Source organism: Microcaecilia unicolor, chromosome 3 (assembly GCF_901765095.1).
Source record: "Microcaecilia unicolor chromosome 3, aMicUni1.1, whole genome shotgun sequence".
In the NCBI taxonomy this organism is placed as follows: domain Eukaryota; kingdom Metazoa; phylum Chordata; class Amphibia; order Gymnophiona; family Siphonopidae; genus Microcaecilia; species Microcaecilia unicolor.
Genome location: NC_044033.1, coordinates 88142974 through 88156613, shown reverse-complemented (window position 1 = coordinate 88156613; position 13640 = coordinate 88142974). Strand labels below are relative to the sequence as shown.

Below are 13640 nucleotides of genomic sequence, written 5' to 3'. Positions count from 1 at the left end.
TACATATCTAATATCTAAATTTAATAAAAGTTATTAATTGTGACTTATTTTTATTTATTTTTTCTGTGTGTTATCAGACAATTATGGATTTAAGCTCCACCCCTGGCCACACCCCTAACCCCGCCCCCTTTAGCCTCCCCAAACAGTTGGGCCACCAACCGCCTATGATCAGCCTATTCCTTTATAAGGACCCAGGGCGCTTTCTTACATTACCTTTGCAAGAGGTCTCTTAATTTTGTGCTACCTGTTTAGATTATTTCCCTACTTGGCTTTGTTCCTGAAGATCTGTTCTGTGTTTCTTTGTGTCTTGTGTTTCAATGCTTTGCTTTGTTTCTGTGTGTTTGCTTTTGTACCTTGATCCTGAAAGCCTGGCTGTAGAGCCACACCCTGCCCTTGGTGTCTGTATCTGTTTGACTTCCCTTGGCTTCTGCTTTTAGTCTAGCCCTGCTTTTGACTCTTGCTATAGTTAAGCTCTGTGTTTAAGCCAAGCTCTGTGTTTAGCAAAGCTCTGTTTCTGTATTCCCCGTTCTTTCCTGTGTATGTGGTTCTTGTCTGTTTATTCTGAGTCTGTAGAAGCCAGCATCATATCTGATTACTTCACTGCTATCCAGCTGTGTATGCTGGTAAGCAAATTGCTTCTTTGCTTGTTTGTCTTCACTTAGTCTGCTTAATCCTTTGCCTGCTATGTTTGCTTCCTGACTCTTGAGCTCTGTTTCTGCTAAGTTCTGTTCCTGTTGTGTGTTGAAGCCAGGTTCTGCTCCTGCTCTATGTTTGAGCTAAGTTCTGTCCCAGTTCCCTGCTAAGCCAAGTCCCTTCCAGAATCCGGTTCCAGCCAAGCCTGCTTGAGAATCCTGAATCCTGTGTCTGAGAATCCTAAATCCTGTTCCAGCCAAGCCTGTTTGAGAATCCTGAATCCTGTTTGAGAATCCTGAATCCTGTTCCAGTCAAGCCTGTTTGAGAATCCTGAATCCTGTCCCTGCCTTGTTTATTGTCTTGCTTCTGTTATTCTTGTTGCCTAGCTCCTACCCTGTCTTGCCTGTCCAGGTGTGCTTTGTCTTGTCTCTTTCAGTCTAGTCCTGTCCGGATCCAGTCCTTGCCTTCTCCTTGTCTTGCCCTTTTCTGGACCCAGTTTTAATCTACTTCCGTGTTTTGCCTTGTCTTGCAATTCTGGGTCCCAGTCCCAGTTTTAATTCAGTTCCAAGTCGTGCCTTGTCCTATCTGGGTTCCGGTTCTGGCCCTTTGCCTTCTTTTCCTTGCCTCGTCTGGATCCTGTTCTTGTGTTGTCCATTGTGTTTAGTTACCTCTGTCCTGCCTTGTTGAGTCTGTTTATCCTAGTCAAGTCTGTTCTGATTCCTGCATGTGCCAGCCCCGGTGATTTGTCTGCCAAAGCTCTGGCTTTGGTTCAAGGGCTCACCATTCCTGACAGTTGTGACAGATTGGTGTTGATTGAATCTTTGATTTATTTTCTATAAACTTCAACTCGGAGTATATCAGTTTCTGTTTAATTATGTAAGAATACTTCTGGGAAGCTGTTTTTAGTGACTATTCCACATGGTTCCATGAGAGATACTTGTCTTTCTTTCCCAAGTTCAATTTTTATCCCCGGCTGGCTGGGGATGCTGTGGAGGCAAAATTTGCAGTTCTTAAAGGGAGGGTGTCTTAGTCATTCCACAATAGTGGGATGGGACCTAATACTCAGACTCAAGGTATACACATACTGGTCCCAAAAGGAGTCATGGGCTGTGGCTTTTTGCCAAATACTATTGCTGTGATAAATTCCATCACTGTTTTTATTCCCACCATCCTCACTGGAAAGGTATTCTAGGCATCCACCCTCTCCATGAAAATGCATTTCCTCATGTCACTCTAGGTCTACCACCTTGCCATCTAGTTCTACTGCTTCCCCATCTCTGAAAATAATTTGTACACTACACTCCAGTTAATTGCACAACTTTGGAACCAAAGTTCAACTTGCACATAATTTAGTCAAGTCAGTGTAGCACCCATTTATTAATTAACAGGATAGTAGCAGTGGTACATACCAATGAAATGACAACAGCAGGTGAATTTTCGAAAGAGAAGGGCACCGATCTTCCGACACAAATCGGGAGATGGCCGTCCTTCTCGCAAGGTCGGCCAAATCGGCATATTCGAAAGCAGATTTTGGGCATACTCAACTGCTTTCCATCGCAGGTACGACCAAAGTTCACGGGGGCGTGTCGGCAGTGTAGCGAAGGCAGGACTGGAGCGTGCTTAGTAGATGGGCATCCTCGGCCAATAATGGAAAAAAGAAGGGCGTCCCTGACGAACACTTGGGCGATTTTACTTGGTCCATTTTTTTTCACGACCAAGCATCAAAAAGGTGCCCGAACTAACCAGATGACCACCAGAGGGAATCGGGGATGACCTCCCCTTACTCCCCCAGTGGTCACTAACCCACCCTCAAAAATAAATCTTTAAAAATACTTTTTTGCCAGCCTCAAATACCATACTCAGGTCCATCTCAGCAGTATGCAGGTACCTGGAGTAGTTGTAGTGGGTGCAGTGTACTTCAGGCAGGCGGACCCAGGCCCATCCCCCCCTACCTGTTACACTTCTGGTGGTAAATGTGAGCCCTTCAAAACCCACCAGAAACCCACTGTACCCATATGTAGGAGCCCCCCTTCACCCCTTAGGGCTATGGTAGTGTTGTACAGTTGTGGGGAGTGGGTTTTGGGGGGGCTCAAAGTTAAGGGAGCTATGCACCTGGGAGCAATTTCTGAAGTCCACTGCAGTGTCCCCTAGGGTGCCCGGTTGGTGTCTTGGCATGTGAGGGGGACCAGTGCACTACGAATGCTGGCTCCTCCCATGACCAAATGGCTTGAATTTGGTCATTTTTGAGATGGGCGTCCTCAGTTTCCATTATCGCAGAAAACCGGGGACAACCATCTAAAAAACAACCTAAGGACAACCATCTCTAAGGTCGACCTAAATTTCATGATTTGAGCGTCCCCAACCATATTATCGAAATGAAAGATGGATGCCCATCTTGTTTCAATAATAGGGATTGCCCCGCCCCTTTACGGGGCCGTCCTGTGAGGACGCCCTCATGAAAACTTAGGCACCCCGTTCGATTATGCTCCTCCAGGTGAACTTGGCAAGGCAGTTGAATGACCTGACTGTGCACATAAACGGAGTGCCAGTCAAGTGTGTGCATGTAAGGGGAGCATGCACTTAGAGCTTTTACGTTTAACCGAACTGGCATTCTGTAGTGCAGATAGCGTATCTGACGTGCACCTAAGTGGACTGGACTGTATATTAATACCTTTCAAGTATTTAAATGTCTGTTTCATATCTCCTCTGTCCCTCCTTTCCTCTAGGGTATGCATACTTCAAGTCTCCTCTCACATGTCTTTTGGCATAAACCTGTTGCTTTTCTCTGGACTGCTTACATAAGTGCATAAATATTGCCACACTGGGACAGACCAAAGGTCCATCAAGCCCAGCATCCTGTTTCCAACAGTGGCCAATCCAGATCACAAATACCTGGCAAGATCCCAAAAAAGTTCAATACATTTTATGCTGCATATCCCAGAAATAAGCAGTGGATTTTCCCCAAGTCATTTTATTAATGGTCTAAGGACTTTTACTTTAGGAAGCTGTCCAATCCTTTTTCAAACCCCGTAAGCTAACTGCCTTTACCACATTCTCTGGCAACGAATTCCAGAGTTTAATTACATGATGAGTGAAGAAAAAATTTTCTCTGATTCGTATTAAATTTACTAGTTTGTAGCTTCACCACATGCCCCCTAGTCCTAGTATTTTTGGAAAGAGTAAACAAATGATTCATGTCTACCTGTTCCACTCCATTCATTATTTTATAGACCTCTACCATATCTCCCCTCAGCTGTCTTTTCTCCAAGCTGAAGAGCCCTAGTCGCGTCAGCCTTTCCTCATAGGGAAGTCGTCCCATCCCCTTTATCATTTTTGTCGCCCTTCTCTGTACCTTTTCTAATTCCACTGTATCATTTTTTTTGTTACATTTGTATCCCGCGCTTTCCCACTCATGGCAGGCTCAATGTGGCTTACATGGGGCAATGGAGGGTTAAGTGACTTGCCCAGAGTCACAAGGAGCTGCCTGTGCCTGAAGTGGGAATCGAACTCAGTTCCTCAGGACCAAAGTCCACCACCCTAACCACTAAGCCACTCCTAGAATTGAATACAATATTCAAGGTGCGGACGCACTATGGACCAATATAAAGGCATTATAACGTCCTCATTTTTGTTTTCCATTTCTTTCCTAATAATACCTAACATTCTATTTTATTTCTTAGCCACCGCAGCACACTGAGCAGAGGGTTTCAATGTATCATTAATGATGACGCCTAGATCCCTTTCTTGGTCGGTGATTCCTAACGTGGAACCTTGCATTACATAGCTATAATTTGGGTTCCTCTTTCCAACATGCATCACTTTACACTTGCTCACATTAAACGTCATCTGCCATTCAGATGCCCAGTCTCCCAAGGTCCTCTTGTAATTTTTCACAATCCTCTTGCGATTTAACAACTTTGAATAACTTTGTGTCGTCAGCAAATGTAATTACCTCACTAATTACTCCCATCTCTAGATCATTTATAAATATGTTAAAAAGCAGCGTTCCCAGCACAGACCCCTGGGGAACCCCACTAACTACCCTTCTCCATTGAGAATACTGACCATTTAACCCTACTCTCTATTTTCTATCTTTTAACCAGTTTTTAATCCACAATAGGAAACTACCTTCTATCCCATGACTCTCCAATTTCCTCTGGAGTCTTTCATGAGGTACTTTGTCAAACACCTTTTGAAAATCCAGATAAACAATATCAACTGACTCAACCGTATCCACGTTTGTTCACCCCTTCAAAGAAATGTAACCGATTGGTGAGGCAAGTCTTTTCATGTCCGTAGCATAGAATACTCCAGATGTGGCATCACCAATGACTTGTACAGGGTATTTACACCTCCTTTCTTCTGCTAGTTCTCATTCTATGCAGCCCAGCATCCTTCTAGCTTTGGCTACCGCCTTATCATCCCCAGACATTATCACCCCATGAGACCTAAGGCATTATAAACTACCTGTATATTGAGAGTGTGCAGTGGAGGAGTGGCCTAGTGGTTAGGGTGGTGGACTTTGGTCCTGGGGAACTGAGTTTGATTCCCACTTCAGGCACAGGCAGCTCCTTGTGACTCTGGCCAAGTCACTTAACCCTCCATTGCCCCAAGTAAGCCGCATTGAGCAGGAAAGCGCAGGGTACAAATGTAACAAAAAATAAAATAAATAGATAAATAAATATAGTTGGCCTCGCTCCCTGCAGGTGGCCTGACTTCAATTTGTATGGAATCTATTGCCCCCCCCCCAAACTAATGGAAAGTGAGTAATATCATAAAATTCTGTCTGTGCTATACATGCTCAGAAAAATAAATACATTGATCTTTTGAGAAAAGAACTAAAACTGTTCAGTGCATAGTGAGGTGGTCGTCTGGTATATTCCCACTGCCATTGTCAGGGTGCTTTGGAAACTTCCAGCTACTGTTTCCTTCCAATGCACTGGCATAGCATATTCTCTTAGTAGAAGGCTATAGCTCAACCTAGAATTCCTGGCATAGATGGAGAAAAGTCTCCTTAGAGATTCTAATCTACTAAAGTTACTTGGATAAGTCTCTTTTAATTACTTTCCTCTAGGCAAGGGTTCATAATCATAGGGTAGTCATAGTGGCAGGATCACATCTTTGAACCCTTTATGCAGTGGCGTAGCTAGGGTAGTTGACACCTGGGGCCGGTCATTTTTTAACACTCCCCTCCAAAATCCAGTACTAGGCATACCGAGAATACAAAACACTCAGGATCTCTAGAACAATTTTAATATACCATAAGCAGTAATTTCTACGAGTCACATAAGGAAAAGGAAAGCATCTTAAACACTACAGTGAGCACTAGAACATCAATTCGCCTATTGTAAAACGTAACCAGACAGAATAGTACAGATCGTCGATCCTGCACAGTAAATGTCAACTGAAAGCCGTGTCTTTTTCAAAAACACAGAAACCCTAAACCACTATAGAATAAGTAATCAAACGTTCTATTTAGACAGAAATTAAACTGAACCCCCAAGAGGCCAGACTGATCTTACAATGCAACACCACAGAAACAGAAAATAAAATACCACCATTTTATTGGACTAATACATTTAGCTTTCAGAGACCAAAACCTCCTTCCTCAGATCAGATCAGTACAGTATAGTGATTTTACAATATCCTATCCTGTCCTGAGGAAGGGGGTTTTGTTCTCCGAAAGTTAGTCAAAATATTTTAAAATTAGTCCAATAAAGATTACCTTATTTCCATGTTCTATTTATTAACACAGCTACAATACTACTTTATCCTAAAGCAAAAAAATAAAAATATATATTTTACTTGCAGTTTGTTGTCTCTGGTTTCTGCTTTCCTCATCTTCTTTTCACTGTCTTCCTTCCATCCAGCATCTGCCTTCTCTCTCTCTCCCTGCCATCCAGTGTCTGCCCTCTCTCCCTGCCCCTTCCATCTAGGATCTGCCCTCTCTCCATGTGCATCTCCTTCCTTTGTCTTTCCTTCCTTCCATCCTTGTTCAACATTTCTCCTCTCTTCTCTCTTCCATCCATGTGCATTTCCTTCCTGACTTTCCTCTCCTCCATCCATGTCCAACAACTCTCCATTCTCCCCTGCAGTCTCCTCCATCCACCCATATCCTTCAAATTTCCTCTCTCCCCTGCCCCCATTCATCCATCCATATCCAGCAATTCTCCATCTATGTCCAGGAATTCCCCATTCTCTCCTGCCTTCTCCTCCATCCACCCATATCCTTCAAATTTCCTCTCTCCCCTGCCCCCATTCATCCATCCGTATCCAGCAATTCTCCATCTATGTCCAGGAACTCTCCATTCTCTCCTGCCGTCTCCTCCATCCACCCATATCCTTCAAAATTCCTCTCTCCCCTGCCCCCATTCATCCATCCGTATCCAGCAATTCTCCATCTATGTCCAGGAACTCTCCATTCTCTCCTGCCGTCTCCTCCATCAACCCATTTCCTTCAAATTTCCTCTCTCCCCTGCCCCCATTCATTCATCCATGTCCAGCAATTCTCCTCTCCTCTGCCCCTCCTCCATCCATCCATCTCCAGCAATTCTCCTCTCTCCCCTGCCCTCTCCTCCTCTCCAGTGATCTCTTCTCTCCCCATGCCCTCCCCTCCCATCCATGTCCAGCAATTCTCCCTGCCTTCCCTCAGCTCCCCCACAGCCCTCCTCTCCGTTCCTTCCTGCCCTCCCCTCCATCCATCCACCCAAGTCCAGCAATTCTCCTCCCCTGCCCTCCCCTCCAGCGACCTCTTCTCTCCCCCATGTCCAGCAATCTGTTCTCTCCCCCTGCTCTCCCCTCCCATCCATGTCCAGCATTCTCCTCTCTCCCCTGCCCTCTCCGTTCCTTCCTTCCAGCCCGCGGCAGCCCTCCTCCTCTTCCTCTCCCCCCCCGTATCATAACCCTTTACTTCCTGTGGTGGCAGCGGCGTCAGTTCCGTTACGAAGAAGGCACTGCAGGCTCCCCTCTGGCTTCAGCTTCTGCCTTCGCTCTTCACACAGTGAGTGAGTGTCCCGCCTTCGCGGAAACAGGAAATGCGTCATCGCGAAGGCGGGACACTCACTGTGTGAAGAGTGAAGGGAGAAGCTGAAGCTGGAGGGGAGCTTGCAGTGCCGCCTTCGTAAGTAACTGACGTCACTGCCACTACGGGAAGTAAAAGGTTATGATACGGAGGGGGGGGGGGGCGGAGAGGAGGAGGAGGGTTCTACGAGGCGCCGATGGGGGGGGGCGGATTTTGGGTGCAGGGGGAGTGCCTGGAAGCAGCGGGAGCGGCGGAGCACCCCCCCTTGTGCTGACACCCGGGGCGGACCGCCCTCCCCTTGCTACACCACTGCCTTTATGCCACATTGATGCTCTTGTAAATCTCTTAGGATGAATAAAATTGAAGGAAGCACTTTTTGCACACAGCATTCTTCATAAGACAAGTGAACACTTTCCCAACTGGAAGTCAATCCTACTTAAGGAGATGACATATTCAAATCATGTATGGGATATGAGAGGTGGGTGTCAGTCACTTATGACAATATTTTCTGTGGTGTCCAGACCTTCACAATGTTTGACCCATATAACATGTTTTTTTTTAAATTCTGGTTGGTCATTTACTATAGAGTCTGCAAAATAACAGTTCCAGCACAATTTTAACTGAGTCCTCAGCTTTGCCAAAACTGACAACACATCAGTTATGCATCTAGAGAGACATATTTTGGTAAAGAATGGGAATAAAAAATACAAAATACGAAATAAAAAGAACTGCAAAAAACAAAAAACAGAACTATAAGCAAATAGAAAAAATGAAAAAAATGAAAAAAAAGAGGACACAAAAATATTGAAAAAACTAAATGAATTTATTGAGGTGGTATGACTCGACACAGCTGTGTTTCGGCCCAACTGGCCTGCGTCAGGAGTCTGTTACACCATGTATATGTTTTCTGGTGATATCAGTATTTCTTTGAAGAGTGTTCTATTAAACGCTCCCTTATTCAAAATCACTCTACCTTTAAAAAGGCTTGTGTGCACGATCTGACAAAAATCATTATGAAAGACTCAGGCTAAAAAATTAGTCTCACTGGAATAGCTGAAAAACAGCTTAACTATTTTTGTCAGATCGTGCACACAGCCTTTTTAAAGGTAGAGTGATTTTGAATAAGGGAGCGTTTAATAGAACACTCTTCAAAGAAATACTGATATCACCAGAAAACATATACATGGTGTAACAGACTCCTGACGCAGGCCAGTTGGGCCGAAACACAGCTGTGTCGAGTCATACCACCTCAATAAATTCATTTAGTTTTTTCAGTATTTTTGTGTCCTCTTTTTTTTTTTCATTTTTTCTATTTGCTTATAGTTCTGTTTTTTGTTTTTTTGCAGTTCCTTTTTTATTTTGTATTTTTTATTCTTTATCTTCAACTGTTCCTTTTTTGCTTTTGGATATTTTTTCCTTTTTTTGTGTCATCTTCGCTGTTTTTGATCACTGTTGGTGTTTGCGGAGACAGGTTTCTTCTGTATTTTGGGTAAAGAATGGGAACCATATGGCACTGTAGCCACAGTTACAAATGGATTTGTATTTTAGGTTTTTATATTCATCTTTGTCAAATCTGGGTTGAAAGCAAGCTACAGATTCAGATATGGTAGCTATCTCTATACCCAAGAAAAGTTACAATCTAAGTTGTACCTGAGGTAATTGGAGGGTGAAAATGTCAGAAGGAATGCAAGTAAAAGAATCAGGATTTAAATCCAGGCTTCCTTGGTTCTTGGTCTGCTGCTCCAACCACTAGGCTGCTCCTTTACTATGAAAATCCACTATATAGGTAAAATTCCACCCATCAGTGCTGTACACATAAAACCCATGGACCAAGTCAAGTGAGAGGCAACATTAAGCAGATGACAGTGTCCTCTATCACCTTAGTGAGAGTCCACTCAAAGAACAGTGCACAGCAGTGCAGGATAAATATTAACGCATCAGAAATTAGGCACCCACATCACACACTTTGTTGGCTGACTATGTCATCCACGCCTACAACCAATGTGAATCATGGGATTTGAATTCATTATCCTTCCAGGCCTTCTCTGATAGTAAAGGGTAGGTGGATAGTAGAATACTCCTTTTGTTCTGAGCAGCCAAATCGGCTGCTCTCACAGGAACTTCTGCAGCACAACAGTTCAAGCCCCATAGAGGGGTAAGCATGAAATGTGGTCGGCATAATGCTTTACTCCCATTAATAGTAATTGGTCACTCTTAAACACCCACTCAATAATCCATTCAACCATGAAGGACTTGGCTACCTATCACACAGAAGATTAAACAACAACCTCTTGAAAGTCATTGCTCATGAAGTTATGTCCTCAGACCCTGTATTTTGTTCTTGATAAGAAGAGTGATGTTTTAGAAGGTAGCAGATTTGGCACAAGTAAACACCTGCTGACTTTAATTGTTTGTACAGCAGATTCAATTCATTTTTTCATATCAGGTAGGATATGTTAGTAATAAAGAGCACAAGGCCTTTGATGTGTGGGTACTGACAGTTCTAACAATAGGCAAAGCTAAAATTTACAGCTAGAATTACTAATGTGCACTACTATGCTCATGTGCATTAACATTCTTAATGCATGTTATTTTAATGCAGCAGAGATAGGTTTTATGGTCCTTATTTGGTGTCACAGTCTGTTTCTTAAAGGTATCAAAAGCATATTAGTCCAAAACAATAATACTAGAAATACAAAATAATGTAATTGTTTATATAGAAATATTGCAGGTTCACTAATGTCTGATCTCAACTTATAAAACAGTGGCCAAAAAGGCCTCAGTATGAACTACAACATAAGAGTAGCCATACTGGGACAGACCAATGGTCCATCTAGCCCAGTATTCTGTTTCCAACAGTGTCCAAGCCGGGTCACAAGTACCTGGCAGAAACCTAAATCGTGGCAACATTCCATGCTACAACCCCTAGGGCAAGCAACCGCCTCCCCATGTCTGTTTCAATAGCAGACCACAGACTCTCCCTCCAGGAACCCGGCCAAATCCCCCCTAAACTCAGATTCGCTCATTAGCAAACTGCTCAAGTTACAGCCATCAACCATCATTGCTGAGGTCCAGGAACAGAAGCCTTTCCCCTGAAGCAGCCGAAGCGAAACGAGGATTCCTTGTCAGGATATTTATGCTGTGCCATGTTTGATTTTTGGATTGGGACTAAGTATGAAGATAAGTTCTTTTTTTTTAATTATGTGTTGCATTGTGCTTTTGATCTTGCTCCTGCAATACCTGAAGTCCTCTCTTTTGTCCGATATGATTAATAGTGGAGCATTTTTCTGACCAATGATAGTATGTGTAGCTTGAGCAGTTTGCTAATGAGTGATATACTGCATACTGAGGTCTTTTTTTTTTTCTCCACTTTTTTTTTTATACGTTGAGATCGGGCATTAGTGAATCTGCAAGGTTTCTATATAAACAATTACATTATTTTGAATTTCTTAAAGATATCAGAACCTGCATAGAAAAAAAATGTTAGTTAGCTAATATTTGTTTTCCTAGTTTACTATGCATGTTAGAAGCAATTGCACTCAGGATATGTCGGATTTAGTTTCCTTATAGGGGTAGTACTTACACTGAATTAATAGAATGATAAAATAAAAATATGATAGGTATTTTCAAATGATACTACTAATAAAGCACACTGACAGTGCCAGCACATCGTAACATGGTAGTATGTTAGTAACTGTAGATGTTAATACAGAGCTCTGCGGGTAAGTCAATGACTACTCCAGATCTGTGATAGGGTACCTGAGCCAAGGGGTGGGGTTTGGAGAAAGATACCCTATTTTCCTGATTATAAGACAATCAGTGGTTTTTTTGGACATTGTGCATGTCAAGAAGCCTACCTTACCTTATATATGAAGGCAAGCTCCTTGCTGCTAAAGATGCAACTGCTGATCACACACATACACACACCTGATAGTAAAGAAATTAACATGAATCCATCTAGGACCTTACCTCCAATCTGCTATTAGCACAGCTTAATAATACTAGGTTGGCCTTTTCTCTTTCAGTTGAAATGGGAGACCAAGGCCAGGCATCATCATTAGCTCTCAACCACCAGCATATTACCATGTCTTGCATACAATTCACAGCAAGGCGTCGCCTCATCTGTCGACCTACAGGTCCAGGTAGATCAACATAGGAGATCTGTAGAAGAAAACATGAAATAAATATTTATTCAAAACCATTGGAATTGATAGATGTGTGCTGCATGCTTTAACACCATGTAAATCAGTGTGAGAACACAAATTTTGTAAGAAAATATGAAGTGTGCCCCCACTCATATTCTAGATAAAATTAATTTATTTCAGTGAGACCCATCAATAATAAAACATACAGTCATGGTTGCCTGACAGCTTTAGCCTATACCTAGGATTAAAGACCAGCTGAACAAACTTCAAGTGCTATGTTATTTACAAGTGAAATTACTGTTTCTGATACAGCAGCAAACATTAAAGATATTCTGTGGCATTTAAAAGCAACTGTCTAACAGTTTTAAATTAAGGACTGCAGCACCAATATTCACTTTGTAGCACAGTGTTGTTGTCTGCATAATGTTAGTGAGGTACAGCATCATGCGTAAAAGTTTATGCAGCTCCTGAGAATTGAGCTTCTATTTCTCTGAAAGGATTTGCAGAAATTATTATTCAAACTATATTTTTTGGAGCATGGTTATTTGAAAACATGAGCAGTGCACCATCTGGGTGACATATGCCAAGGAAATATAGATTGCACTGCATTTCTGCTCAAGGAATTAAAGGAAGGTTGATAGCTAGGGAAAAAAAACCCTATCTTGCCATTGCTGGTCAGCAATAATCGAACCACTTTCTGGGGATTAAGCGCATGGCTAAGCCTACTGGACCAGACACTAGCAAAGGGCAGGGGGTCCTCTTATCAGAGAAATGCTTCTGGAGCCAGTCTCACTACAGGACAGATTGCTTTCATATTCCTGTCTGCGAGGCAACAAAGGATGGCAGTAATGCGATAATGCCAGAGTGCACTGGATGTTAAACCCCATTGCATTTATGTATTGTATTTAGTAAATAATCAGGCTCATCCAAATTGTGATCTCACCACTCAACCAAGGCCATTAAAATCAAGGTTAATGCTTTAATAATCCTTGGCTGTTTTCATATGGTCAAAAAGATCCCTTGTTCTATTTGCATGGCCATAATATTATTGACTTCTTCTTTATTCCATGAATACATATTAAAAGGAACGGAAATCAGCAAAATTACTTAGCTGTCCTCTCTCGGTAAGCATTTATCTTTTTTTCCCCTCTCCTTCTACTGTCAAAATAAAATACAGCAGAAGAGTTTCAAAAGATTGGTACTTACAACATATTTCCTTTGTTATCTCATTTGCCAAAATGTTATCACTTTATATATGCAGCAGATTTGTAAAGGTGACAGAGCTAGTGTAGCTTAACCACTTATTTTTTTCTAATGTGTGTCAGTAAGATGAGAGAAGATAAAATCACAGATATGCATTTTGGCTAACAAGCACAAGTAGAAACCTGTATCTGCACAATAATTTCACCCAGTCATGATCCTGATTAAATCTCTAACATTTGTTTTCATTATTTCTCTTTAATGTATCTTTCAAACTAGTGATTCCTGTTAGGTAACCTAGGTAGCACCATCTATAGTCATCATTATGTCTGCCATGTGATACTTTTCTTTGTTGCATAGGACAAAAAGACCCCTTTATAAAAAATGTAAAAAAAGAGAGAAGTTGGACTAACCCAATGGCCTAGTGCTGTGTATGGGCATGCAAAAGACTGGTTACATTCCCAGTTAGGTGCTTCCTCATCAGGCTGGCAGGGGTACAGATGTTGATCAGATAGTCCTTACAGGCCCCAAGGGTAAAGGGTGGGAGTTCCAATGATCGCACAATAGTGACCCTATAGGTCGAATTCAGGTCAGAGAATAATGGTACATAAGAACTGTCGCTGGGTCGCCCATCCAGGACC

At 42.5% G+C, this 13640-nt stretch overlaps 1 protein-coding gene across 1 annotated transcript in view; it reads right to left on the bottom strand.

Annotated features, from left to right (window-relative positions):
* WDPCP (WD repeat containing planar cell polarity effector) overlaps window positions 1-13640 on the bottom strand; it is an 846895-nt gene that overhangs the window by 431617 nt on the left and 401638 nt on the right. The window contains exon 11 of the mRNA XM_030196158.1: window positions 11624-11815. Within this exon, the coding sequence (XP_030052018.1) occupies window positions 11624-11815 (192 nt within the window). The remainder of the gene's footprint in view (window positions 1-11623; window positions 11816-13640) is intronic.